Here is a 25,319-nt window from a genome sequence, read left to right as displayed (position 1 = left end):
TCTTGCAGCCCTGCATTTTCTTTTGTCATAGTAATTCCAGCTTCTTACCTTGAGATGAGTTTCCATCCCCTGCCTGTGGTATCACCCATCTCCCCCCACAGCACCTTACTACTAGTATCTTTCAAAACTGGTGTTGGGGCTGCTTCACAGAATCAGAGAGTGGTTTGGGTTGGAAGGGACTACCTTCTCTAGACAATCTGTTCCAGTACCTCACAACCCTCTGAGTAAAAGATTTCCTACTAACATCTAACCCAAATCTCCCCTCTGACAGTTTAAAACCATTCCCCCCTTGTCCTATCACTACCAAACCATGTACAAGTGGTCTCCATCTTGTTTATAAGCTCACTTTAGTTACTGGAAGAGTGCAGTAATATCTCCCTGAAGCCTTCTCCAGGCTGAATAAGTCCAGATCCCTCCGTCTTTGCAGGTGAAGTGCTCCAGCCCTCTGATCTGTGTGGCTTCCTCTGGATCTGCGTCTTCTTCAGACTCTACCTGACTGCCATGACTTTCTAAGTATCATTGCCATGACTTTCTAAATATCATTGAGAGTGCCTTGGTGACTACATCAGCCAGTTCCTTTAGGACTCTTGGATGTACCTCATTGGGACCCACAGGCTTATGGATGTTCAGGTTCCTCAGCTGATCATGAACTTGATCTTTGCATACAGCAGGAGGGACATTGGTCCCCCAGACTCCACTTTCCCACCCATCTTCTCAAATGGTTTGTGAAGAGCAGTTGCCACTGAAGACTGAGGAAAAAGAAAAAAAAATCTGTTAAGTATCTCAGCATCACTCAGCTTAATGTCATTTGCTAACTTGCTGAGGGTGCTGTGCCAAATTGCTAATCAGCATTCACCTGGTGACCAGTAGACAGAGCAAGCAACCTGCAAGTCCTTTTACCCAGCTTGATATGCAATAAATTTGAGTAACTTAATAACAGAGCATCTGTTCATCTGATAAATGTGATTAACGTTGGACAATATAGTAGAACTTTGTTACCATGGAGCAGAGATACACAGACATCAAGGCACTGCAGGACATTCATTGCCTTAGGAAACCTGCTTAATGATTATTCTGTGCTCATGAAACCCACACAGAACTTCTGTATGCATCACCTTACACTTTCAAAAGAAAGCTTAGCAAAATTCTCCTTCAGTTTGTTTTTGTCCATTTAGACCCTCCTATATGTACATATGTGCAAATAGGCAAAAATCACAAATACAAAAGAAGGCTACCATTATGTACAGTTTTTGACAAATGACTTTGTGACGCTGATCCTCCACTCCAGATGGTATACTGCCATAACCAAACCTGTGCTGACATAAATATTGTCCATGTTTGCAAATTTCCATCATGTTTGAATGCAAGACGTATAAGCATTCTCTTTAATTTAAGAGGCTTTGTCATACAACGTTGAAACAAATACTGCTGATCTAAATATTGCTGTATATTTTCAAACATTCTCAGTTTGTATGAGTATGGTAGAGACAAAAACAGCTTTCCTTTTTTTTTTTTTTTTTTTTTTTTAATCTTGTAGCATGGAGTGACTTTACTTTTAAGGAAAATCTTAGATACCTGTTTTGTGATAGTTTTGGTGGATGCAAAGATAAATTTTAAAGCTAATTTTCCTGAGAACCCTGAGTTCTGCCAAATCAAATCTTCAGACTGAGAGGAGCAGATACTGGGGGCAGGAGGAGGCTCTCTTACCTGGTGGCAACACTCAGAGGCAGACTTTTCTAAGAGCAGCTTATCTTCCAATAACATCTCCTCCCCGTTAATACACAATACAGAGAAAGGGAGAGAAGGCAGAGAAAAAAGTACACTCCATTCTTCAGCAAAGAAACGATGGGAATACAGAAAATAGCTCTGTAACACCAGGCATGCTGTAGGCTACCTATATACTTTACTGTTTACAAGTGGCTGTCTCAGAAAAAACATTGTGAGAAACCTCAAAGAAAGCTGCTATCCCCTGCCAATACCTACACTGAAATTAATTTACCAGTGCAGCACTGAGTGATTCAGAAGAAAAGCTGTCCATCTTCTATACTGAGGAATGTTGGCTGAGGATCTGTCATCTTGGACAAGATGAAGTAGGACACAGGAACCGGATGCTGGAACTAGGCCTGAGAAACATAGCTGGTCTTCAAAGTTAGCCCTGCTTTGAATAGGAAAGTTGGAGCCAGATGACCTCCAGCAGTTTCTTCATATCTAGATTATTAAATGATTACATTATTATTAATAATAATTTCTTAGATCATGCATGTCTTCAGAGAGTTTCTTATTGACTTTTGGTGAGACATGATGACTGTGGTATTTATGGCAAAAAATTAAAATGAGTATCTTCCATAAAAAGCCTCTCAGTTATGTATTAATAGTTATTAAGAGCAAGACCCAAATCAGGAAAGACCATAATTAAACCTACCTACGATTACTTTAGTACTTCCCCTTTCTCTGTGAATGTTCATGACTGTCATAAATTACAGTATGACCTACCACTTTCTCTTCATCATTTTCCTCTGATGTCCACCTATAAACACTCTTCTCTTACTCAAAGAAGGATCTTCCTTCTCCTAGATGTTGGACCCAAAGAGTCATCCCTATGAACACAGATGAGGTGGACTCCCAGTTCAGATGTTAGGATCAAGGCCCAGCATAACCACCAGTTCTTTTCATCTTGTAGATTGAGTCATTCCCTGTACAGACAGAACCTTTAGGGTATTTGGCTGATAAAAAGCGAGCGATCTACTTAGCACATTTAATGTAATTGGAGTTTTATAAATTCGGTACTTCCTCACGAGTTTCTGCAAAACAAGGCGGTACCATTTCTAAGAAAAACTCACCAGAAATGACAACAGAGGCGATACTGGTTTTTTACTTTTCCTTTTTTTTTCTAGACATATTTCAAAACGTTTCAGAAATGTCTGACACTTCCTAAGCAAACATCAGCTGAGGAAGTTTGCCGATGGAATATTTTGGCTGCAACTGTGAGATTTTCACAAGTTTATAAAGAACAGAAAACAGAGACTAACAATGGGAAGTGCTCGGTGACCTTAACAAACACTGATATTACCAATTCTTCCAAAATTAAACCCTTGGGCTCTACTTAAGAACTAATAAACTAGACCAGAAGTTTACATGAGAATATACTTCCTCTATAACTTCAGGTACCCATCAGCTATATACTGTCAATCCAAACCAAACTGAAAGTCAAATCTGGATAAAATAAAACTTTCATATGCCTTTATTAAATGAGATGAAACAGAAGTGCTCGCATTTCTCAAGTCCTGGCTTGACTCAGGTTATGCTGGTTGTTGCAGGAGCTTTGTTATATACAAAGCGTTCAGGCACAGCTTTTTCCTAACATACCAAATTGTATTCCCTTCAAAATCTACCAAATTATTATTGCAACATTGTGACAGGATCCAGAATAGTCTGAGGGAAGTAAACAACCACTGGAAACTCAATACCAGGTGTGAATAGGCAAGGTTTGAAAAATAGGAGTTTTGACTGTATCCTCCCAGTTTCCCAGCCAAAAGATTTGAAGAACTGTAAAGATGAAATAATCCTGCAGCTGATAATGGCACTACCCAAACTATGGAATAAATAGCATAGACAACCTGATAGGATCAGTAAAACAATTCATATATAACTGCTGAGGACACTTACTGATGCTTGACTGAGTACAAGATGTGGGTCACATCATGAAGCTCATAAGTAACAAAAAGGCAAAAGAAAACTTGCTGATGCTGATGGCTCAAGAAGAGAAAATTAGCAATGGCTAAAGATAAAAAACACAAAGTTGCTCCAATATGAAAATTAATCTGATTCTCATGAGGTGGCTGAATTGGGAAAATTCCTCTGAGAAGAGGAGAGGAGAGGAGAGGAGAGGAGAGGAGAGGAGAGGAGAGGAGAGGAGAGGAGAGGAGAGGAGAGGAGAGGAGAGGAGAGGAGAGGAGAGGAGAGGAGAGGAGAGGAGAGGAGAGGAGAGGAGAGGAGAGGAGAGGAGAGGAGAGCAAAAATAACCATACATTAAAATGTACAAATCAGAATACAGAAATAAATTTACAGGACATGTTTTGAGTGAAAAATGTAGGAAAATGTCTTTGGGGGAAAAAAAGGGAAAGAAAAGGGAAAGGAAAGGGAAAGGAAAGGGAAAGGAAAGGGAAGGAAAGGAAAGGAAAGGAAAGGAAAGGAAAGGAAAGGAAAGGAAAGGAAAGGAAAGGAAAGGAAAGGAAAGGAAAGGAAAGGAAAGGAAAGGAAAGGAAAGGAAAGGAAAGGAAAGGAAAGGAAAGGAAAGGAAAGGAAAGGAAAGGAAAGGAAAGGAAAGGAAAGGAAAGGAAAGGAAAGGAAAGGAAAGGAAAGGAAAGGAAAGGAAAGGAAAGGAAAGGAAAGGAAAGGAAAGGAAAGGAAAGGAAAGGGAAGGAAAGGGAAGGAAAGGGAAGGAAAGGGAAGGAAAGGGAAGGAAAGGGAAGGAAAGGGAAGGAAAGGGAAGGAAAGGGAAGGAAAGGGAAGGAAAGGGAAGGAAAGGGAAGGAAAGGGAAGGAAAGGGAAGGAAAGGGAAGGAAAGGGAAGGAAAGGGAAGGAAAGGGAAGGAAAGGGAAGGAAAGGGAAGGAAAGGGAAGGAAAGGGAAGGAAAGGGAAGGAAAGGGAAGGAAAGGGAAGGAAAGGGAAGGAAAGGGAAGGAAAGGGAAGGAAAGGGAAGGAAAGGGAAGGAAAGGGAAGGAAAGGGAAGGAAAGGGAAGGAAAGGGAAGGAAAGGGAAGGAAAGGGAAGGAAAGGGAAGGAAAGGGAAGGAAAGGGAAGGAAAGGGAAGGAAAGAGAGAAAAGAGAAGAAAAGAGAAGAAAAGAGAAGAAAAGAGAAGAAAAGAGAAGAAAAGAGAAGAAAAGAGAAGAGAAGAGAAGAGAAGAGAAGAGAAGAGAAGAGAAGAGAAGAGAAGAGAAGAGAAGAGAAGAGAAGAGAAGAGAAGAGAAGAGAAGAGAAGAGAAGAGAAGAGAAGAGAAGAGAAGAGAAGAGAAGAGAAGAGAAGAGAAGAGAAGAGAAGAGAAGAGAAGAGAAGAGAAGAGAAGAGAAGAGAAGAGAAGAAAAGAAAAGAAAAGAAAAGAAAAGAAAAGAAAAGAAAAGAAAAGAAAAGAAAAGAAAAGAAAAGAAAAGAAAAGAAAAGAAAAGAAAAGAAAAGAAAAGAAAAGGAGGGGGAATTACTGGTAAAAATAGACTTGGATTCTTATCATATCTTCACTCAATCTGGCCTTCATGACATACTGCGGAATATAAACACAACTACAGAAATCGGCACCAGCAAATCCAGGGAGAGAGTTATTAATGGATTCATATAAGGTCAAGAATAACCAGAAAGGATTCCCAGATTGTCATCTCCTTGCAGCTTCTCCCAGCGTGTATGATCATAATTACTGTAGCTACACCAGCAAAAGCAGGAGTTATTTTTAAAATCCAGAGAAATTATTTGGACTTATTCACAAGATTATTCGAACTTCTAATCATATTTGTATAGAAAGGGAAGGAAAGTTGTAATAAAATACATATGTATTTTACTGGCTTATTTGTGTTCTTTCAAAGCAAATGCTCTCTGCAGCCAAAAGAACAGGAGTTTTCAGCAAGAGAAAAGCAGACTTGGCTGGTTAAAGCACAGCAGTTATATTACTTCACCATGTGTTGTTTTTCAAGCTTCCAGCAGTTAGATGTCTGCAGGAAAAACACAGTCATCCATGAGGGCACAGGGAGTTGATAAAGTAATAAAAGCTTTGACTGATAAAAGCTGATCTAGTTCTAGGGGCAAAAGAGGAAAACTCCTTCTACAGGTCACAGTGGAATTTTATTTCTGCTGCTTGGAATGTAGAAATACAGTTCAATGTATTTTATTTAATAATATGAATAAAACATCGCACTGATTTTTTTCCTCATCCCTTGAACACAGTAGTACATACAAGAGTAAACTTACAAAAATCTGCTGAAGGTAGACCTGACATTCTTCCAAAATCAAGATTTGCTGTTTTATAAATCTCTTCCCTCTGGTTACTTACTGACATAAATGATTGAGAATGTCAGTGTCTTGGGCAAAAAATGGCAATATAGATATCACCATGATCTTAGACAATCTCAAATTTTGTATTTTAAATTTGTGGTAAATCTCAAAAGTATTACAACCAAAAATATTGTCCAAAGAAAAATGAGTTCAGGGAACAGCAATAATGATGGGACAAGTTTACCTAAATGAATAATGGATGGAGGGATGTCTACTCTGCCCTACACTTTTAAAGCTTTTTGAATTGAGCGGGTTAGAAGACTCTAAAGAGTCATTTACCAGAATTATCCTATGATTTTGTAAATTTAGCAGCATCTACCAGTGTAACTGTTTTGCCTCATCAGTTCGATCAGCAACAGATGAGGCTATACTGGCTCCTAAGTGAAAGTATTACTGAAATTAATTATGCCATAGGTATACAACCATGAACACAGCTGATTATGCTTAAAGGTACAAATGGCAGATGATACACACCATCTTTAATTTCCCTTCTTCGGTCTTCGGGTATGGTAGCCTTACTCTCAGCTATTCTAAAATGGTGCAGCAAGTAAATGAGACATATGCAGGCAGAACGTCTGTCTGTCTGTCTCCTTGTGTAGGAGTAGAGTTCTCATTCATAATGGTAGACCTAAAACCTTGTGAAAAACAATCACTCAGATAAAGAAAAAGTAACAAGCAACTGCTCCAACTGTAGGAAAAAAAGGTACTGAATAAGTCAGTGAGAGCTTTGTGGTTTTACTAGCAACTCCATATGGGCAGGACACATGGTAGATGTGACATCATACGAAAATCTTCAATTGGATCTTGCAATCAAATGCAAGACACAAGGACTGAAGAGGAAATAGGTTTTCTTGCTTCAGGTGTTGAAAGAACTAATTGCTATTTCAAGACACTAAAATGAGAAAAAGGAATGAACTGCAAGGAAGAGAAAGTTATTCTCTACCATATGCTCTTCCACATTCCCAAACGTTTCTGCTTTACTTAACATTACCACAGGTGGTGGCTACAGCAGTGTCTTCCAGGAGCTTCCAATTGCAGCAATTTTTTCTGCACAAGATCAAACGATACTTCTTTGCTTTATTTGCCAGGTAATCATTATTAAAAGTGTTTCTTTCCCTCATTTTAAATTTGGTCTTTAGTCCAAATCCTGTCAAGTTTTCTTTAAGCTATATTTGAAGTTAAAAGACAAGCTGTTTCTAAATATTTTGAAATAATTCTGAATACATTATTTTTTTTTCTCAATTCGCAGTTTCTCACATCTAAAGCACTCAAATGTCAACAGCTATCTAGATACCAAAGGATATATCGTTGTTGGTCTCATGACTTTTGCTAGATCATATGTCTCAAAACACAGACAATAGAAATAAAAAGTAGTTATTTCAGTATGTCTTGCCCTTTGTACTAGTACAAAATTTAGAGGGAACTTAAATCCAATCCTCATTATGACACTTTGCCTACATTAGATGCTGACACATTTTTACTTCATTGCAAAACACACGGCAAACCAGAATGGTTCTCTGCAAAATCTGAAATGATTTGGAAGCATGCTCAGAGTGATGGAACACATGAACAGTCTCACGGGCATCGCAAATAAGAAGGTAACACACGATCATTGTGGTGACACGTTGCTGCACTGAACCATATTGTTTTATGACTGTAGCAGAAAGAATGAGCAGAACACTCAAAATGAAATCTTGCCCTCATCGTAATCCTTGCTGATCTCAAAATACTTGGCTATAAACAGTGGGACAATGTGTCATTTTGTTTTCCAGTTCACCTATTACCAAAACAAGTATTCACATCCAGGATCACAGTGTCAGTTCCTGGCAATTATTTTTTCATGTAGTCATTTTTTAATTTTTTTAAGTGACTAATGATAATGGATGGTTGCTGTCATCCCTGTTATTAGTTCAAGTGAAGTTAAATTAGTTTCAGCCTGGGTTAGAACAGATTATAAAAGCTTTAGCAAAGTAAGCATTCCTCACCAAAAAAATATACAGTTTTCTTCCTTTCCTGCATAGTTATCCCATGTTATTTGGCAGCTACTTGCTAAGTGCTAGTAATAAAATATCTACTTAAAAAAAAAAAAAAAAAAAAGAACAGTAGCTGAGAAGGAAAGATGTCACAGCAATTGTTAGGGGTTTCAGTTTGTCATTAAAAAAAAAAAAAAGTATACATATGACATTAATTCAACACTCACGAAGAGTACTTCCAGTCTCTTGAAGCCATAGCACATGATCAAGTGGAGCTGCAGATCTATAAATGCCTTATGCAGGGGATTGCATGCAGAAGATTGTCTGTCCTTTGTAGCTGTATAACTACATCTCCCAGAACTAACTCACAGCTCTGTTGTACCAGAACAAGTCTACACATCAGCCTCCAAGCACCCCTCAGCACCATGCTCTCAGATAACACGGTCACAGAATGGTGGCCCACGTCCAATGCTTTGAGTCATCTGATGAGAAGGAGATGCAGAGGAAGGCTGCAAGTGGGGACTGATCTCCTAGACAGGCTGTTTAAATCCTTTCATGTATTTTTTACGGGACCTTGCAGTGTACCATCTCCTGTGCTCTCTTCCAGGCTATGAGTTCAGGCATCAGGCTGAGCAACATGGCAGATCATACTTAAAATTGACCATATCCAGCATGTGGGGTCTTAGTGTGGGAGAGAAAATGTGAAGAAATTCCATGAAAAGTGTGAGGGGGAGCAGGAACTAATTAAATGAGTCATGCACTCAATATGAGACACTTCACAGAACCTCCTCAAGTTTCCCACCAACGCCGCATATCCACAAGATGGGTTTCCACTATGCCTCCTGAGAACTATAACCACTTGGCTGTAGAGATGCCCATCGCTACATTTGGGAACAATTAAAGTCAAGTCATCTTCCTTTTCCCTTTATCTCATATTGCAAATGTAGAGATTATTCACAGATACTTCATATATTGCTGTGGGGTAGTATTCATGTTTTAATAAAAAAAATCTACTTGCGTATTCTCTATTTAGAAGTTGTTATAGCGTTACGTTATCCCAGTAACTCACTACAGCCCATAATAAAGCAATATGAATCTGGTTAGGTTGTGGTTGGACTTGATCATTAAGGTCTTCTCCAACCTGAGCAGGTTGATTTCATGACTCTTTGGTGCTCTAGAATACACTCCTGTTTTTATTTTGGATATGAGAGAGACGTGGTATCTCAAGAAATAAGTAATGCCTCACTGCATTCAAAACCACCTTTAAGAGTCCATCAGTCAGGTTTATTTGTGTGAAGAACTGCATTTTAAAGAATAGGTTACCTATCTATTATTACAGAAAATCTATCGTACTGCTTTAAATGAGAGTGCTCAAGGCCATAACAAATTACTTTCCCAAATGTTCTTACTATTAAAGGCTAAATTCAGTGAACCAATAACTTTCTGTTAATTTGTAACATTTTCTCAAGTGCTGCCTTCGGAATAGAAAATGAAAATAAATTATCCTCCTGTGCTTAACGATGCCTTCTTTGCATGTAAATGTGATACAGTGATTGGAAGACTACTTAACAAGGTCTCTGTGTATCTGAGATCTGCAAACTTAAGGACCCACTCAATCCATAAGGACACACCAGCCACTGGTTCTCACTCATTTGTGTTGTCTCTAAATTTTCATGATTCAGAGGTCAGTCTAGTCCAAAATAAATATATATTTTGGAAAGTTGATTTATCTTTCATAAGAAATGCAAAGGACTTTTTTGTATTGTGAGTACCTAGATTCAAGTTCTGTCACTGCTTTAGAAATCAGTCAGGATGTAAACTGCACGTTCTGTGAGTTATACTCAAACTTGATGGCACAGATACACAAGACAACCCTTAAAGAAAAATAAATCAATTTAGTTATCAGACCAAGACATCTAAGTTTCATCTGACGGAGATAGCAAAGACATCATAGAAGCGCTCGTGATAAGAAGAAATCTGCCAAAGAGATGAAATGATGTTTTGGGTTCTAAAGAGGCATTTGAATGGAGAAAGGGTGAGAACTCAGGGTCAAATCAATAAACAGAAGTACTGAAAAGCTTTTATCCTGAAGTATACTCCCCTCTAATGAGAACTGCAGCTGAATGCTTGCCACTCTGTCTCCCTGCTCAACAATACTTACTAGCTGATGGCAATTCGGCAAACAGAGTGGGGAAATATGGTACTTCAGAAAGAAACGTCATACAGATGATACTCCACAGCTCTTTGAACATTCCAGTCAGACCTACACATCTATAAATATGAAAATAAAGAGCAAGAGAACAGGTTTGAATGACAGAGTGGAACAAAAGGCAGTTCTGAAGGCCTAGGAATGGGGAGCAAGAAGCTGTTTGCCCAGGTAGAAAGAGAGCACAATCCTTCAAGGTAAGAGTTTCAGTTGCTGGGTAAAGAATCGCTCGTTTCTTTTCTTTCTCCTCAGTCTAATGACTAGCACTCATTCACATGTGGGAGTAAAAAGGAGTTTTCTGCAGAAAGACAGAAAGAGGCCAACCCCCTGGAGACTGAGGCTGGTGAGCAGGCCCTGGTGGAATGGAAGAGATGTGCATTGGGCACAGCTTCAAACTGGTCAGAAAACAGAACTGGAAAAAGCAACTACAACTCCCAGGTGACAGTCCTGCTCAGCATCTGCTATACACTGATGGCATCAAATCCTGCTTCTGTTTTCTCTACCAGCCCTACCTTTTACTCTCACCAACACCTGAAGCACAGCAGTGTTTGACCTGGACATGACAGCAGTTGTGTTCTGCTTCAGGGCATGCTGAAAGCATTACAGCACTGACTGGACTGGTGTCTGTTTTGTGTATCTCACACTGAAGCCCATACAGGATCCACAGACCCAGCACTCTCCCCTGTGGGACTTGACCCACTAGATGTTGTCAAAGCTGTATGATATAGACGTCATTCTAAATATGGCATTAGCTATCACGCTATTCTGAATCATGACTGGGTGAAAAGGAGATACTGTTTCCCCTAGGTATACACAAATGGGTTCTTAAGTCCTCCTGCAGTTTGCTTCCCTGCCTGCCAGCAGCGCTTCAGAACTTGTACACGTGGGATTGCAGCCCACAGCTGCACAGCTGCACAGCCTACTGAAGTCTCCTGGCCACCAGGCTAGACTACACTGGAACAGCATTAACTGAGGATTGAGGCAGGAATCACAGAAAGGAAGACAGCTGTCTGACCCTTTTTACTGCACATAGACTAATGGCTATTAATTTATATAAGCAGACCTTAAACTGAAGCCTGCACCTCCTTCCAGTGTGAGCACTATGGTAAGAACAATGCTTCAGCCAAAAGCAGAGTGTTGCAGGAGACCTGGAGGGTTTTCCCTTCTTTCAGCAGCCCATTGACTGCTCCTAATTAGTCCCTAGCACATTTTTGTCACTTGCTCATGAAGGGACCATAAATTCTCTGAAGCCGTGTTGAACCAGGATCCTGCTTTTGAGGGGGGAAAAAAAGAAAAGAAAAGGAAAAAAAAGTGTGTGGAGGGGGGGTGGGAGGGACTCCTTTAATGATTAGTTTAATGATGCAGCTGTAATAAAGTTTCTGTTTTACTGAAAGGAACTTTTGCAAAGATAGTACAGGCATTTCTGTATTTGTGGGGGCTTTCAAGAGCGTGAGAGGAAAATTGTTATTAAAAGCCCTTCTGAAGCCCATCAGTCTCCTGGCATCGCATAGGGCATGAAAACAAGAACAGTTCCATCACAGGAAAGCTTTCATTCTAATAGATAGTTTTGTACAGGGGCAGGAAAACACAGACAGGATCCTGATGCTTTTGGAAGAAAGAGACAGCTATCAGCAATTCTCTGCAACAGAAATCTCTACTGGTGATGCCAGAAACCTTACATTTGTACAGATTATCACGAGAAAGGTTTTATGTCCTAATTAATGGACTGTCAGCGTCACACAGCTTGTGCCCACACACGATCAACAAAGATTCTGAATAGGTGCTGTTTTCCAACCAGCGCTATTTGGTAGAAGAAAGGTAATTACCAATTGTTCCCATCCAAGTTCGATTTTTAAAAACAGTCTTCCTTGTAATTTAGTGCGTAACAAGTGTCAAAAGCACCTTTAGGCTGAGAAGTTGCACAATGTATCCGACTGCATCATGCCATGAGCAAACTTGTCAACATTCAGCATCAACAAAGAGTTGCTGGGCTCACAAGCAGCTGTTTCCAGATTTACAGAACCCTGCAGTTTTGAACTCCTTTCAGACTGGTTGAAACATCCCAGAAGCATGATTTCTGTGCAAAATCTACTTATTGGCAGATGGCCTCTGTCCAGAAGCTGAGCGGATCACGTAGGGATCATCACCACTCCTGCTGATTTCTTGAGCATCTGGGCCCAGACTTCTCCTAGACAAAAGAAAATGCCAGGCAACATTAACAGGAAAAAGTGAAAATGGAAAAAATAGTTCTTATTGCCTTAAGTATTAGACCTTCCACTCCGATTCAGATCCTGCCTCCCCAAAGTGATTATCACTATATCAAGGCTTCATGGTTGGAATCTAAATAACTTGGCTGCAATCAGTGCCACCTCTGCATCTACCAGCACTTCGCACTTAGCAAGGTCTGAACGAACTGCAGTTTAAATTGTTACCATTTTAAAACCAGATTATTTTAAAAAGAATGCAAAATCATGGCCCCGAGATACCAGACTTCAAGAAGTGTTTGGACAAAGCTCTCAGATACCGGGTTTGAGTTTTGAGTGGTCCTGTGTGGAGCCAGGAGTTGGACTCAATGACCTTTGTAGGTACCTTCCAACTCAGCATGATCTGCGGTTCGGTGATGCTGTGTAAATACAAACGGATGGCTGCTCCACGTGATTTTACATCTCCATTTCACAAGCAGAACTCTAAGAACTCAGGCTCAGTATTTTCAGCTTTTATAGGAGGAGAAGGAAATAAAACTTTAATATTGTCTTCCTCAGACTGTACTAGCAGTCTGTATCATTTGGTAGACTCGTTTATTCAACTTAATGCCACCTACTATTTTGATATACTGAGACAACAATGGTTTAATGCTTTCCTCTAAATGAAGACAATCAGATACTTTAAACAGATGAACATTCTACTGGAATGTCTGAAACTGATCAGTGTCAAATCAGTAGCCTGGAGGTTAATGCTATTTTCCTGATCCATCTTCCAAACGCAGAGAAATGCAGGAAGAAAACACAGAATATGAATGATTAATAAAAAAAAGTTGATAAGATAGTGATCAAAAATTTGAAATCAATATCAGCATTGCACACAATTTCATCAGATATCAGCCTATATTAAACCACATTTTTAATAGATCCCTTTTACCATAGTGAAGAATTCCAGTTTGCTTGTAGCATTAATTTTATGGCAAGAAGGATCCTTTGGGCATTATATGCAGCCACGAACACTCATCAAAAACCAGTTTGTTATATGCCCTTGGAAGAAAATCTGTAATTAACAGTAGCTTTTATTCACAAGCCTGCTCATTGAGAATTATTCCGTATTCCTGAATGTCAATAAATCTACAATCTCTTGTTATTTACTGTAGTAGTTTCTGCTCAGCTTCTGTCTCTAAACATAGGGTACTCTAAATGATGGGGGAAATTACTGTGAAACTTCACTGGAGAAGGTTAAAGATCGCCCTGCATGACAGGAAGTGTTCTGCGAGGCTTTGGGCTGCAGCTTTGTCTCCTCCTGACCCTGTCACGCTTCCCCTCTCGAAGCAGCTCTCCCTCTGATCCCCTGCTCCAGACAAGCCAGATCCGCGGCAATTAATTTTAGATATCTCCTTGTATCACTCGGTAGACTCGTTTATTCTCATCACAGCTCGTTTCACTACGGAGCCTCACTCGATTCTGATCATTTAATTAACTGGAGAATTGTTTTCCAGAACCAGCAAAATGCCTTTTGAAATTCTCTGCCCTGCGGTTCCGCCTCCCTCCGCGCAAGGGGAGCTGCCACGCATTTATCGGGGACCGGGCGCTCGCCGCTGCGCCCTCCCACGAACCCTGCGCGGCGGCGGCGGCGGAGCGAGCCCAGATGTGGCCGGGGGAGCTCTGCCTGCGCTCGGCGGAAAGTTGTCGGAGACCGCCGCTCGGGCAGCCACGGTGAGGAGCGGAGAGGAGCGGGCGCGGCCGCACAGGGGGCGGGAGGCGGAGCGGGGCGGTGGCGCGCCCCTCCCCGGGACACCGACGGCTCCGTCCCGCTGCCGCGGAAGTGGCGCGGCGGGGATGCGGCGGGGCCGGAGGGGATAAAAGCCCCGGCAACACCGCTGTGCTGCGGCTGATGGTTCGCTGCTTTCGCTCTTCGTCCTTCGCTGGGCCGTGCGCCAACCCCGGGCGGCGGCCGGCTCCGCCTGGGGGAGCGGAGTGCAGCGCAGCGGTGCCGCTGGCGCGCTCGGCGGCTTCGAACTTCCCCCGTCGGCACGGCGGCGGAGGGCGAGAGGAGCGGCGCGGAGCATGCGGGGCTGGCGGCGGCGGAGCCGGCCCCGCGCTCCTCGGCTATGAGGCGGCCGCCGGGCGCTCCAGGTAAAGCTGCCCCGGCCCCGGCTTGGCGGAGGGCGGGGCGGCGGGGATGGAGCGGGGTCCGCGCTTGGGCGCTCCGAGGGCAGCGGCGGTCGAGACGCGGCCTCTCCCCGCTCGCCCCGCAGCTCCACCGGGGAGCGGCGCTGAGTGCTCGGGGGAAGCGGGAGGAGGGTGGCGGTGCGGGGCTGGGAGGCGGCGGGATCCCGGGTCCGCAGAAACTTTGCCCCCCGGCTGAGGGCTGCGACCGGCGCTGCCCTTCGAGGCACTGCTGGGAGCCCCCACAGCGAGGAGAGAGGCTTCTCGGGTGTGTAGCTTGCCAGAGAAGCTCTTGGAGGCGGTGAGGATCCTACGCTGGGCAACTAAACTTTCATAAGATCTGGCATTGCTTGGAGACTGGTTGCTGATGCTGTAACTGAGGCACCACTGTTTGTCACTGCCTTTTTCTTAATTATTTTATTATCTCCTTAGCAACTGCAGTCATTTGCAATGTTGGAGCTAGGATGTATCTTAGTTTACGAAGTAGCATGGCAAAAAGGAGGCATTGTTGCTTTGCTGAGGGTATTTCTCTCATGCTCTTTTCAGAGGGATAAAAGCTGCAGAGTGATTCCTTCATGCAGGCAGCAGTGCCATAGACAGATTGCTGCTGATTAGCCCAACTCAGCTTCAGTGGTACATCACCCAGTTGCTCATCTGCGTCTCAGCTTTCTTTAAGCCATCTGAGTTTTCACGGGTGCAAAAAAATAAATAAATCTGCCTTCAGAGAAATTCAGTCTTCAGTGAAAGATGAGTGGGAAAAAATAGTTTTATGTAGGTGAAGTTAGTAGGACAAATCCATCTCTCCAACACTGCTGAGGTCTGGCCAGGTGCTGGCCGTGGAAAACACTCAATTTGCCAGACTGACCTCAGGGTCAGCTTGCTGCAAAGGTGATGTAAGGCCATTTTTCATCACGGTTGGGTCTTGCACCGCGCACAGTTTAAGCCAGTTCCGGGATTTAGTCCAGAACATCAATACATCACCCAGATGTAGTTCACCAGCAGCCTATGCTCTCAGATCCATCATGTCACTAAACCTCATGGATTATGATGTCTGGGTAATCCAGCTCTGCCCAGTCAGAAATGCTGAGCACAGACGCAGAGGCAGCTTTAATGCTGGGAGTGCCTTCCCACCCTGGAGCGTTAAAAGCAGAGCGCATCCTGGATGCTGAGAGAGGTGACAGCTTCCCCACCACAGGCACACACTAGGAGAGGAAGTTTGTGCAGACCTTCCTTGTAAGTGTAACATTTTAAAAGGTTAATTATGTAAGAAGCCATTAGTCTGTTTGCAATTATTAATATTTCTATCATGTACTGAAGCAGGATTTGTAAAGTTAGAATTAAAAGTATTAATAATTGTACTTGTATAATATTGTTACTATAAATTAATAAAACCTCATTTTGACAGTCTTGGTTTTTTCCATATTTGTGATAAAAGTTTCATTAAATGCCATGGAAAAAGAAAAGGACTGTGAAGAAGCACTTTTAGCACCTGAGCCATCTCTGCTTCATTTCATCTGTTACTGTATTTAACTAATACAGCTTTCATCCATCTGATACCTAGAGAGGGGAAAGGGGGAAAGCAGCTGAGTGAGCCTTCAAGCCGGTGGGAAGTGCAGAGGTGGGTGAGTAGTTTGTGGGCTGGCAAGGTGGGCAGATAGAGAGGAGATAGGACTGGGAACTGAATGTGACACAAGGAGAACAGCTAGGAGATGTGGAAATGGTGTGGACCTTTTGGAGGGTAGACTGAGGTCTTTAATATTATTCTAGGGTTTGAGCACTCAAATCTATAACTCAACAGTACTTGTGGGGTGTTGGCAGGCCGTTTATTTGCATTTTCACTGTGCAGAAAGTGTCAGCCAGGCACAATACTGTTTGCATCAACAATGTACAGGAAGACGTTATTCCTACTGTAAAGCACAGATCAATCCACTTTAACATTGAAAAGACTGGTGGAAGTGTTTACTGAAGTATTCAAGCGGCTTGTGACCTTCAGTCCCTTTCACTACTGAAATTAAGAGACTTTTTTGTTTGTTTGAGGGTTGTTTTTTTGTGTGTGTGGATTTTCTTTTTTCTTTTTTTTTTTTTGTTTTCTTTTTGTTGGTTGGTTTTAGCAGACTGAGAGATGTATGTTGGTATGTAAGTTTACTTGGAAGAAACAGCCGTAAGCCTGGAGGTAATTACAGGAAAAGAGAATTCTGATGCATAGATTAGCATTAATGGTAGAGATAACCCAGAGAAAGTGGAAATTACTATTTAGAGCATTCGTTGATTTTGCAAAGATAACTGATAGTGAGGAAGTGCGCAGTGTTCAGCATTTTTCCTTTCCATAAGCAGATCTAGTTGCTCATTACTTCTAAAAGCCTTAAAAAACATCAAAACCAAGAGCCAAATCCTCTAGGAGCTGATCTGTTGTAGTAAACTGAGCTGTTACTGACAACAGAGGATATTTCCTATGAAATGAGAATGTCTTGCGTCTCTTCTCAAACAGTTAAGAAACATGCACCATTACTGCATAGATGATTCATCTCAGGAAATACTGTGTTTTTTTGGCAGTGAACTTAAAATATCACACTTAAACATCGCAAAGAAATTATTTCTTTGAAAAGAATTCAAGTACAAAACCCCTCAGCCATGCCCTTCACTCAAAAAGTTACCCATCTCATTCCGAAATAAGGATGAAGTATTTAGCCGGAGTCTGCTGGCACATGTTAGCTGCAAGTTTTCAATAGCAAATATGAAAATTGAGAGAATATGTAATATTGAAATTTGTGAAGTAGTACTTTCATAAGACCTGAACTAATGTTACTAGGATGAAATAAAATGAAGCTTTTTAGTATAAGGCTGATTGTAAGCCTTATTCTTCCTTGTCACTTAAAACCTGCGAGTTACCAACCCTTACATTGTTTATACAACCACTTTAAGTGGATTCAAATTGTGACATAGATTATGAATATTTTTGTTTAGCGTGCTTAGCTTTGCCACCAGCCTGTGCAATTTGCACAGAAGTTGGGGAGAACACAAGTACTCCAAAAGGATGGAGCAAGTTACACCTCAGCAGTCCTACTTTCCCAAAGGTCAAAGACCCTACTGAGGATGAAGGTACTGCACTGTGAATTGGGCTTGGCAGGGTACTCAAAATAACCTGGTTTGGCCCCTAGTATGTGAGTATGTGTATGGTGCTCATAATTTGGTTTTGCCTTGCCAAGCAACCTGTCATCTGAACCAGTTCTCATTTGGCAACTTTATCAAGCTTTGGAAATGGGCAAACAAATTTTCAGCCCTTGCAGACTGGTTTTGTTCCTTAGAGCTCAAAGATACTATGCTGATTTACACCAACCCCAAATCTGCCCTTGAGGTATGGTTGCAAACTAGCTCGAAGTTTCTGCTGAGTGATTAGTAAGTATGGACAGAAAAAAACACGCAAGACTATTTGGTGTATTAAGCATGGTAAGCCTTCTCAAACTGAGCATTGACCTGTATGCTCCATTTGGAGTATCGCCAGTATTCCAGTTCCATTCAATATACGAGCTGATTTTGAAAGTGCCATTCATCACTTTGCAAGTGCGGTTCCATGAAAAATTAGGCTGCAGTTGCTGCAAAATCAGGTATTCTAATATTAGTGGGAAAGATAACCTATGCAACAACAGTCTTCCATTTTATTAATCCATTATAATTCAGTCTTCATTCATCTAGTTTTATTACATATAGTTTTCAGATACCTTGTTTCAAGCAACGTACTAACTGAATGAGCAGTTATTAACATCTTTTTTCAGTGTTTCCATTGTGCCTTATGTACTGCCTGCAACAAAAATGCACACAGGAGTACAGAGTTAGTTCCTGATAGTCATTTCCCTAACGTTTTCATAGATCACCCCATCTAGAAGAACTTATATCTAATAGTTTTTTTGTGTGTGTTTTTTGTTTGTTTGTTTGTTTTCATATGAGACAGGCTAACTCGCAAAAGCATTTAAACTAGATGCTTAGGGCTCATTAAAAAATAGTTCCTCATTGTTCCTAACTTTCCACTGACAAACAGTTAGATACTCCAGTAGGATCTAAAAATGTAGAAGATTTTATAAATCTTGATACTAAGCTTTTATTCGTAGTATCATAGAATGGTTTGTGTTGGAAGGGAACTTTAAGATCATCTAGTACCAACCCCCCTCCTGTAGGTAGGGACACCTCCTTCTAGACCACGTTGCTCACAGCCCCATCCAGTCTGGCCCAGGGAGAGTCATCCACGATCTCACTGGGCAACCTGTTCCAGTGTCTCAATGGAATTCTAATCGGTTAATATGTTTTCACAATGTGACTGTACTTACGATCATGTTTCTACCTCCATTTTATACACAGGGGAGCAAGGAGAGGACCTTATAGTGCTAGGAGGAGTTATAACACTTTGAGTCTCATCTCAACACTTCTTCAGACCAGCCGTTCCTAAGTTTAATATATAGAAGTTCATTGTTTTCTGAGTCTCAAGCTGGTGACGATAATGTATTCATGATTTTCTAACAGTCACCATTTCACATAATATGCCTGACATCACAGGAATTCTGTGGCAGAGACTAGGATATGTTCTAGTTCTCATGTACAGGAATTTACTTAGCCCTTTTCCATGTTCTTCAAATCCTATACACAATGTGAGGAAAGTTTTATGGGGGAAATAAATGTGAGTGATAATGTAACTAAGAACTGTAATAAGAATCTAAATTGGCACAGAAAACCTTAATTGTGACACTTTAATTTTTGAATACTTGACTTGTAAGTTCTGTCATTCTCTTAATTTAGTTTTTGGGAATGAGAGCATTTAAACCCATTGTATATATAAATTTTCAAGAAGGGTGAATTCTCCTCTTCTGCTGCCTTCATATTTCTTCTTTTAATGAGTCATTAGAAGGTTCAGCTCTCTAGATTCATAGCACATCTACAATTTGGCTTATGAGTAGATGTCTTGGAGAAGACAGCACCTGCCAGCTTGGCAGAGGGTTATAGAGGAGGGGAATAAGGAACTGAGAGGTGAGTAAAAATTAGTGCATTTCACATAAATTGACTGCATAAACAATCTTAGGTTCACAAGTAGCAAATGCAAATTCTCTGGAGAAGTGTGTTCCAAGATTTACCTCTTGAAACATTTGCCTCTCTTATTCTTAATCCTCTTCATGTCCTTTATCCCTTCCCTATCTGCTCTTGTCTCATCTGCTTTACAGGACTTCTGCATGCTCATGGCTTCTGAACTACCTCATCCTCAGTTGCTTCATTAGTTACAATAATGATGCTCCACTGGCAGAATCCTCCTTTCTTGATTTTGTCCTTCCTTCCCTGTGCATTTCTTACCTTCCTTTTCCCCTTAACTCCTTCTTTGGCTGCATCTCTACATTAGTCCTCTACACTTTAGATCTTGATTTTAACACTTCTATCCTTTCTTCACCCACCTCCCCTCATCAACAGAATACAACTTCTTCTTTTATTCTGCTTCTCTCCACTTGATTTCCATTTGTTTCTCCCTGCTGCCCACAGGCAGCCTCCCATCTCCCAGCTCTGGGACACAGCCAGAGTCAGTAGCACCAGAGCAGATGTTGGTGGGGTTGTCCTCCTCAGTTACTGTACCAATGGGTGGGTGAGATCAGAGAAATGAGAACAAGTTCAGTATGTGGGAGCTGAATACCACGTTTGATCTATGAAAGGGTGGGGATAATCAATGCATATTGATTCAACCTGGGAATTTAGTGACAAACTCTAACAGGTATCCAGGGAGAGCAAGAGTGAATAGAAATGTTAATTGCTCTGCTAATTATGTGTAGATATTCCTAGGAAATGGCAAAAAAACATATACCTTGGCACAGAACCACTACCCTGTCAAATTTTGAGTCCGTGCTTCAAGTTGTAGTGACACTAAAATATTCTCAAAAAAAGAGTATGGTAGATTTTGTTCTTATTACTTAAATATGAGCAAAATATTTTTCCCTTTAATGAGTTTTGTGAAATGGCTGACTCATCCTAACTGAAAGTTCCCCAAACTTCTGCTTGAGGTGGGCACCAGGCATGGAAAATTTTTCTCCTCTGCAGATATTTTGGCTAATGCGAAAGCAACAGAATGTGAAACATTCCCGTTGAATGTGGTGGTGGTTTCACCCTGATGGCAGATAATTTCCACCACACCATTCTCTCATTGCTCTTCCTCAAAGGAAGACAGAGACAACATACAACAAAAAAGCTCGAGGGTTCAGATAAGGGAGATCATTCCCCATTTACCATCATGGATACAGCAGAATCAATGTAGGGAAGTTAATATAATTTATTGCCTGTTGCTAACAGACTAGAGCACTGAATACTAAAAACCAACTGAAAATATCTTCCATCCCCATTCATCCTCTTCTACTTCCTCCCCCAGTACAGGGGAACAGGGAATGGGGGCTGCCATCAGCCCATGATGCTTCATCTCCGCCTCTCCTCCATGGTCACTCGCCCCTGCTCCACATGGGTCCTCCTACAGATACCATCCTCCCTGAACTAATCCCATGTGGGATTCCCATGGGCTGCAACTCTCCCAGCTCTGCTCACAGAGTCGTCACTGCAGCTCAATTCTACCAAAACCTTGCCACATAAACCCAATGCAGATATCTTGAATAACTTTAAAAATAGGCTGATGCTACCTGTACTAAGCATTACTGAACTAGGAGTTTCTTTTAAAGATATTTAAAGCTGAGTATTCAAAATGTCATTCTCTGAATGGGAAGAAACATTCAGCTTTGTAGTAGTTGCAACTACACCTTGCTAGACAAGAAAATATTCTTTTATAAAGGTTTTTTGTTGTTGTTGGTTGGTTGGTTGGTTTTTATTCTGCATCCAAAGTTTTCTGTCTGGGTTGATTTGGAAATACCTAGGGGATACCATTGCCCAGTCATGTTACACAGATGAATGTTCCTGATTTTAAATTGTCAGAAGGTGCATTCCTTGGTTCAAGACTGAAGAATGGTTGCATTTTGTGAAAGAAAAAGAAAAAAGAAAAAAAAATATGTCTGTAATACGAATATTTACAAATAAATGCTGAATTTCATGTTTACAAAAAAACAACACTAAGCTTACAACTAGATTTTGTAACTAAGCATATGAAACTATAAGAATTAATTCCCTGTATTTACTCAGAAGACATGCATAAGAAATTAGGCAGGGTATGAATCTTAAAAGTTAACGTGCTGTACCTCTGTATTCTTCTTTTGACAGTGATTAGTGCACAGCTAAAAGCACATACAATCTGTGGTAAGGAGCACTGGGAGCCAGTTAAGAGCCAGCGACAATGTCTTTAAACTGCCGGACACTTCCTATTCAACTTGGAGCCTGTAAGGTGAACTGCAGAGCACTGGTATGCCTCTTGGTCTTTGCAGTGAGTGTCAGTGGCAGTGCCCCAGGGATGTGTCCAACAACCTGCATCTGTGCCAGCGATATCATAAGCTGCACCAATAAGAACCTCTCTCGGGTGCCAGGAAATCTCTATAGGAGTATGAAAAGGCTGGATCTGAGTTATAACAGAATTGGATTCTTAGAGCCTGAATGGGTCCCAGTGCTGTTTGAGAAGCTGAACACTTTAATAATCAATCATAACAGCATTAGCAGCATTATCACTGGAAGCTTTTCCACAACCCCAAACCTGAAGTACTTAGACTTGTCGTCCAACAGCCTGAAGACGCTGGGCAGCCCCGTATTTCAGGAGCTGGGGACCCTGGAAGTTCTTCTGCTTTACAACAATCAGATCACACATATAGAGTCTTCAGCCTTTGGAGGATTGTACAAATTACAGAAACTGTATTTAAGCTATAACTTTCTCTTGCATTTCCCACTGGACTTGTTTGTTGGAAAGCACAAGCTGACAGAACTCATATTGCTGGACATTTCCTTTAATCACATCCAGTCAATGCCTATTCAGCGCCTGAGTTCAGTGCCAGCCAAGCATCTTAGTGGAGTTTATCTTCATGGCAACCCATTTTATTGTGACTGCACACTGTACTCTATGCTCATCTTCTGGTATCAAAGGCACTTCAGCTCTGTCGTGGACTTCAAAAGTGAGTACACCTGTTTATTGAGATCAGATCCAAGAGGTTACAACAAACAGCCTTTACTGCATGACAACTTTCTGAACTGCTCTGAAAGCACCATCAACAGCTCTTTTCAAGCCTTTGGGTTTATTCATGATGCCCAGGTGGGTGACAGGCTGATTGTTCACTGTGACAGCAGAATCAGCGATGCAGGCACACACTTCGTTTGGGTTAGTCCAGAGAATAAATTGCTGGAGCCAGACATGGAGACCGACAAATTTAGGGTGTTTCATAATGGGAGCCTGGAGATAACAGATGCCCAGCTAGAGGACTCTGGGCTGTACTCCTGCACTGCAATAAATAAGAGAAGACTATTAAATGAAACCATAGAGGTTAGAATAAATGTCAGCAATTTCACAGTTAACAGGCCTCATGCTCATGAAGCATTTAATACAGCTTTTACCACCCTCGCTGCCTGTGTAGCCAGCATTGTTTTAGTACTGCTTTATCTCTACCTGACCCCCTGCCCGTGTCAATGCAAGACAAAAAGGAAGAAGAGGAAGCTGAACCAAAGCAGTGCCCACACATCCATACTGAACTCCACACCGCCCCAAGAGCTGCCTGCTGATGAGAAGAAGGCCAGCACTGGCAAACGAGTGGTTTTCCTGGAACCCGTACATGAACCAAAACACAGTCAGAATGGGAAAGTAAAACTGTTTCCTAATGACAATGTCATTGCTGAGAGTATCTTAAAAACTACTCGAACAAAATCCGACTCTGATTCTGTCAACTCTGTGTTCTCAGATACACCTTTCATGCCATCAACTTAGTTTACTGCCTGTATTTGTATTGTGCCATTACATTTCTGAATACCTCCTTTGCTTGTAGCAACCATCAGGAAAAACAAATAAAGAGAGAAAATGTTTTAAAAAAAGCAGCTATTGTCAGTTCTTGAGAATCGACTCCTCTGTGAGTACAAGAAATACCTTTCTTGAGAAAAGCCAACAAAACGGCATTGATGTGAGTATTTTCAGTGCAATCCTAGGCTTGCCTTTTAATCTCTGGGACACACGCAGCCATCTCTCATGCACATTTAGTGCTGCTTCCAGTGCATACAGCCTCAGAGCAGAGGCTGACCCCACACAAGGCTCGCAGTAGTTCTGAGCATCCTGCTCTTCTGCAGGGACCACGTGAGCAAACTCAGGTGGCTATGGAGGAAAGTGGGTAGCTTTCCTCAAGCTCCTCATACAGGCCCAGTAAATCTTCACTTGAAAATCACGGAGGAAATGTGTTTTCCAGGACTGATCTGAACAAAAAGATTAGACTTGCTCTCAGGATGCCTAGCAGTACTGGGTAACTGTTTGTGGCCATCACCTGGATTAGATGTTTGCTGATAACTCTGTGAAACCCTTAAGGGAAGGGACTGTTGTATTCACTTTACTCACAACTTAATCAAGGAATACTCATGAAAACTGCTTATATCGATTTTTAAATACTGACATGAAAAAACTGGTAAAAGTTAACCTGCTGCCTTTCCAGTTGTGTTAGTAGAAGAATGAAAGTTGTCTGTCATTAGGACTCAAGCTAATCAGCAGTAACTCATTAAGCTGTGATAACCTGATTGCCTGTTATCAGTTGTCCTACCCTGCACTGCTCACAGTATGCATGACGTCACATAAGGTGAACACGCTTGCCACCATCACCAGGGCTCCTGCTTCATCTTAGGGGTGGGTAACTGCTGCTTAGAGGTAATTTCAGCATGAGGGTAAAATCTCATTTTATCCTTTTATTGCACAGTTTTCCAGCAGTCTCACAAAATTTGCTTCCCTGTTTATTTATTTATTCTACTGAAGGAGGAAATGTACTCTTCTGACAAATTTCTGAATATTACAGAATAATTTTCTCAGAGTGAATTCAGAAAGTGCAGTTTTTCTCTAGACTTGTCCCTGTCTTATATGTACTGCTTGCCCAGATGCATCATTGTCAAAATTTATGAACCCAATAAGATTATCCCAGGTTAGTCATGCAGCATTGGTTATGTGAAGTGTTACGTTATTGTAAAGAATATACTGTTATAATTTCTATTTCCATTTTTTGTTTAAAGTTTGCTTATCTTGGTACTAGACTGGACTTTGCCAGTCTTTCTCACATTGAATGCTGCCAACTTCAAAGGAGTTTTACAAAGAATTACAGCTTGCTAAAGAATAATTGGAGTGTATCTGTCTCATTAGGACTTTGGGGAGTGTACTGAAGTGGAAAAGGATGAACAAAATCAGTCAAAGGATCTCATGACACGGTGACTGTAATTTATTCTTGTGAGACTTACTGTAATATTCACTTGCATTTTTTGTGATTTCTTTTGAGAGGCGTGTCATCATGCTCAAGCTTACATTCATCTAAGCCAAAGCTATCAACAATTGATTTGTTATGGAGAAGTCCTGTGTAGCTAATTGTCTGAAAGCAAGCAGTCTGGGAAACAGATTAGATAAGGAAATGTTGTTGCTGTGATGTGTGCAAAGTACGTGGAAGTAGAGAACTTCAGGAGATTTTGATTCAGATATTCAGGGAAATGTAAGATGAAAATTTTTTTTCCAGGAACAGAATAATATGTATTTAGAAGAGAAAGATCACCACAGTTTGAGTCTTATACATGTATCTATGTAAATTTAAAACAGCTTCTGCTATTAAGCAGTC

At 41.3% G+C, this 25,319-nt stretch overlaps 1 protein-coding gene across 4 annotated transcripts; it reads left to right on the top strand.

The window, feature by feature from the left end:
* The first annotated feature begins 14,023 nt into the window (after nucleotides 1–14,023).
* Nucleotides 14,024–23,559, top strand: AMIGO2 (adhesion molecule with Ig like domain 2). 4 transcript variants are annotated; one of them, NM_001199550.2, is made up of 2 exons: nucleotides 14,024–14,139; nucleotides 21,817–23,559. In NM_001199550.2, exon 2 carries the CDS (start codon nucleotides 21,890–21,892, stop codon nucleotides 23,453–23,455), a length of 1,566 nt encoding a protein of 521 aa, NP_001186479.2. In that variant the 5' UTR covers nucleotides 14,024–14,139; nucleotides 21,817–21,889; the 3' UTR covers nucleotides 23,456–23,559. The 4 variants fall into 4 exon arrangements, with proteins under 4 accessions (NP_001186479.2, XP_015136862.2, XP_046793921.1 ...); XM_015281376.4 differs by lacking the exon at nucleotides 14,024–14,139 and adding an exon at nucleotides 14,223–14,559; XM_046937965.1 differs by lacking the exon at nucleotides 14,024–14,139 and adding an exon at nucleotides 15,727–15,825.
* Nucleotides 23,560–25,319: the final 1,760 nt, after the last annotated feature.

Source organism: Gallus gallus, chromosome 1 (assembly GCF_016699485.2).
Source record: "Gallus gallus isolate bGalGal1 chromosome 1, bGalGal1.mat.broiler.GRCg7b, whole genome shotgun sequence".
In the NCBI taxonomy this organism is placed as follows: Eukaryota; Metazoa; Chordata; class Aves; order Galliformes; family Phasianidae; genus Gallus; species Gallus gallus.
This window is presented reverse-complemented; position numbering and strand designations above follow the sequence as displayed.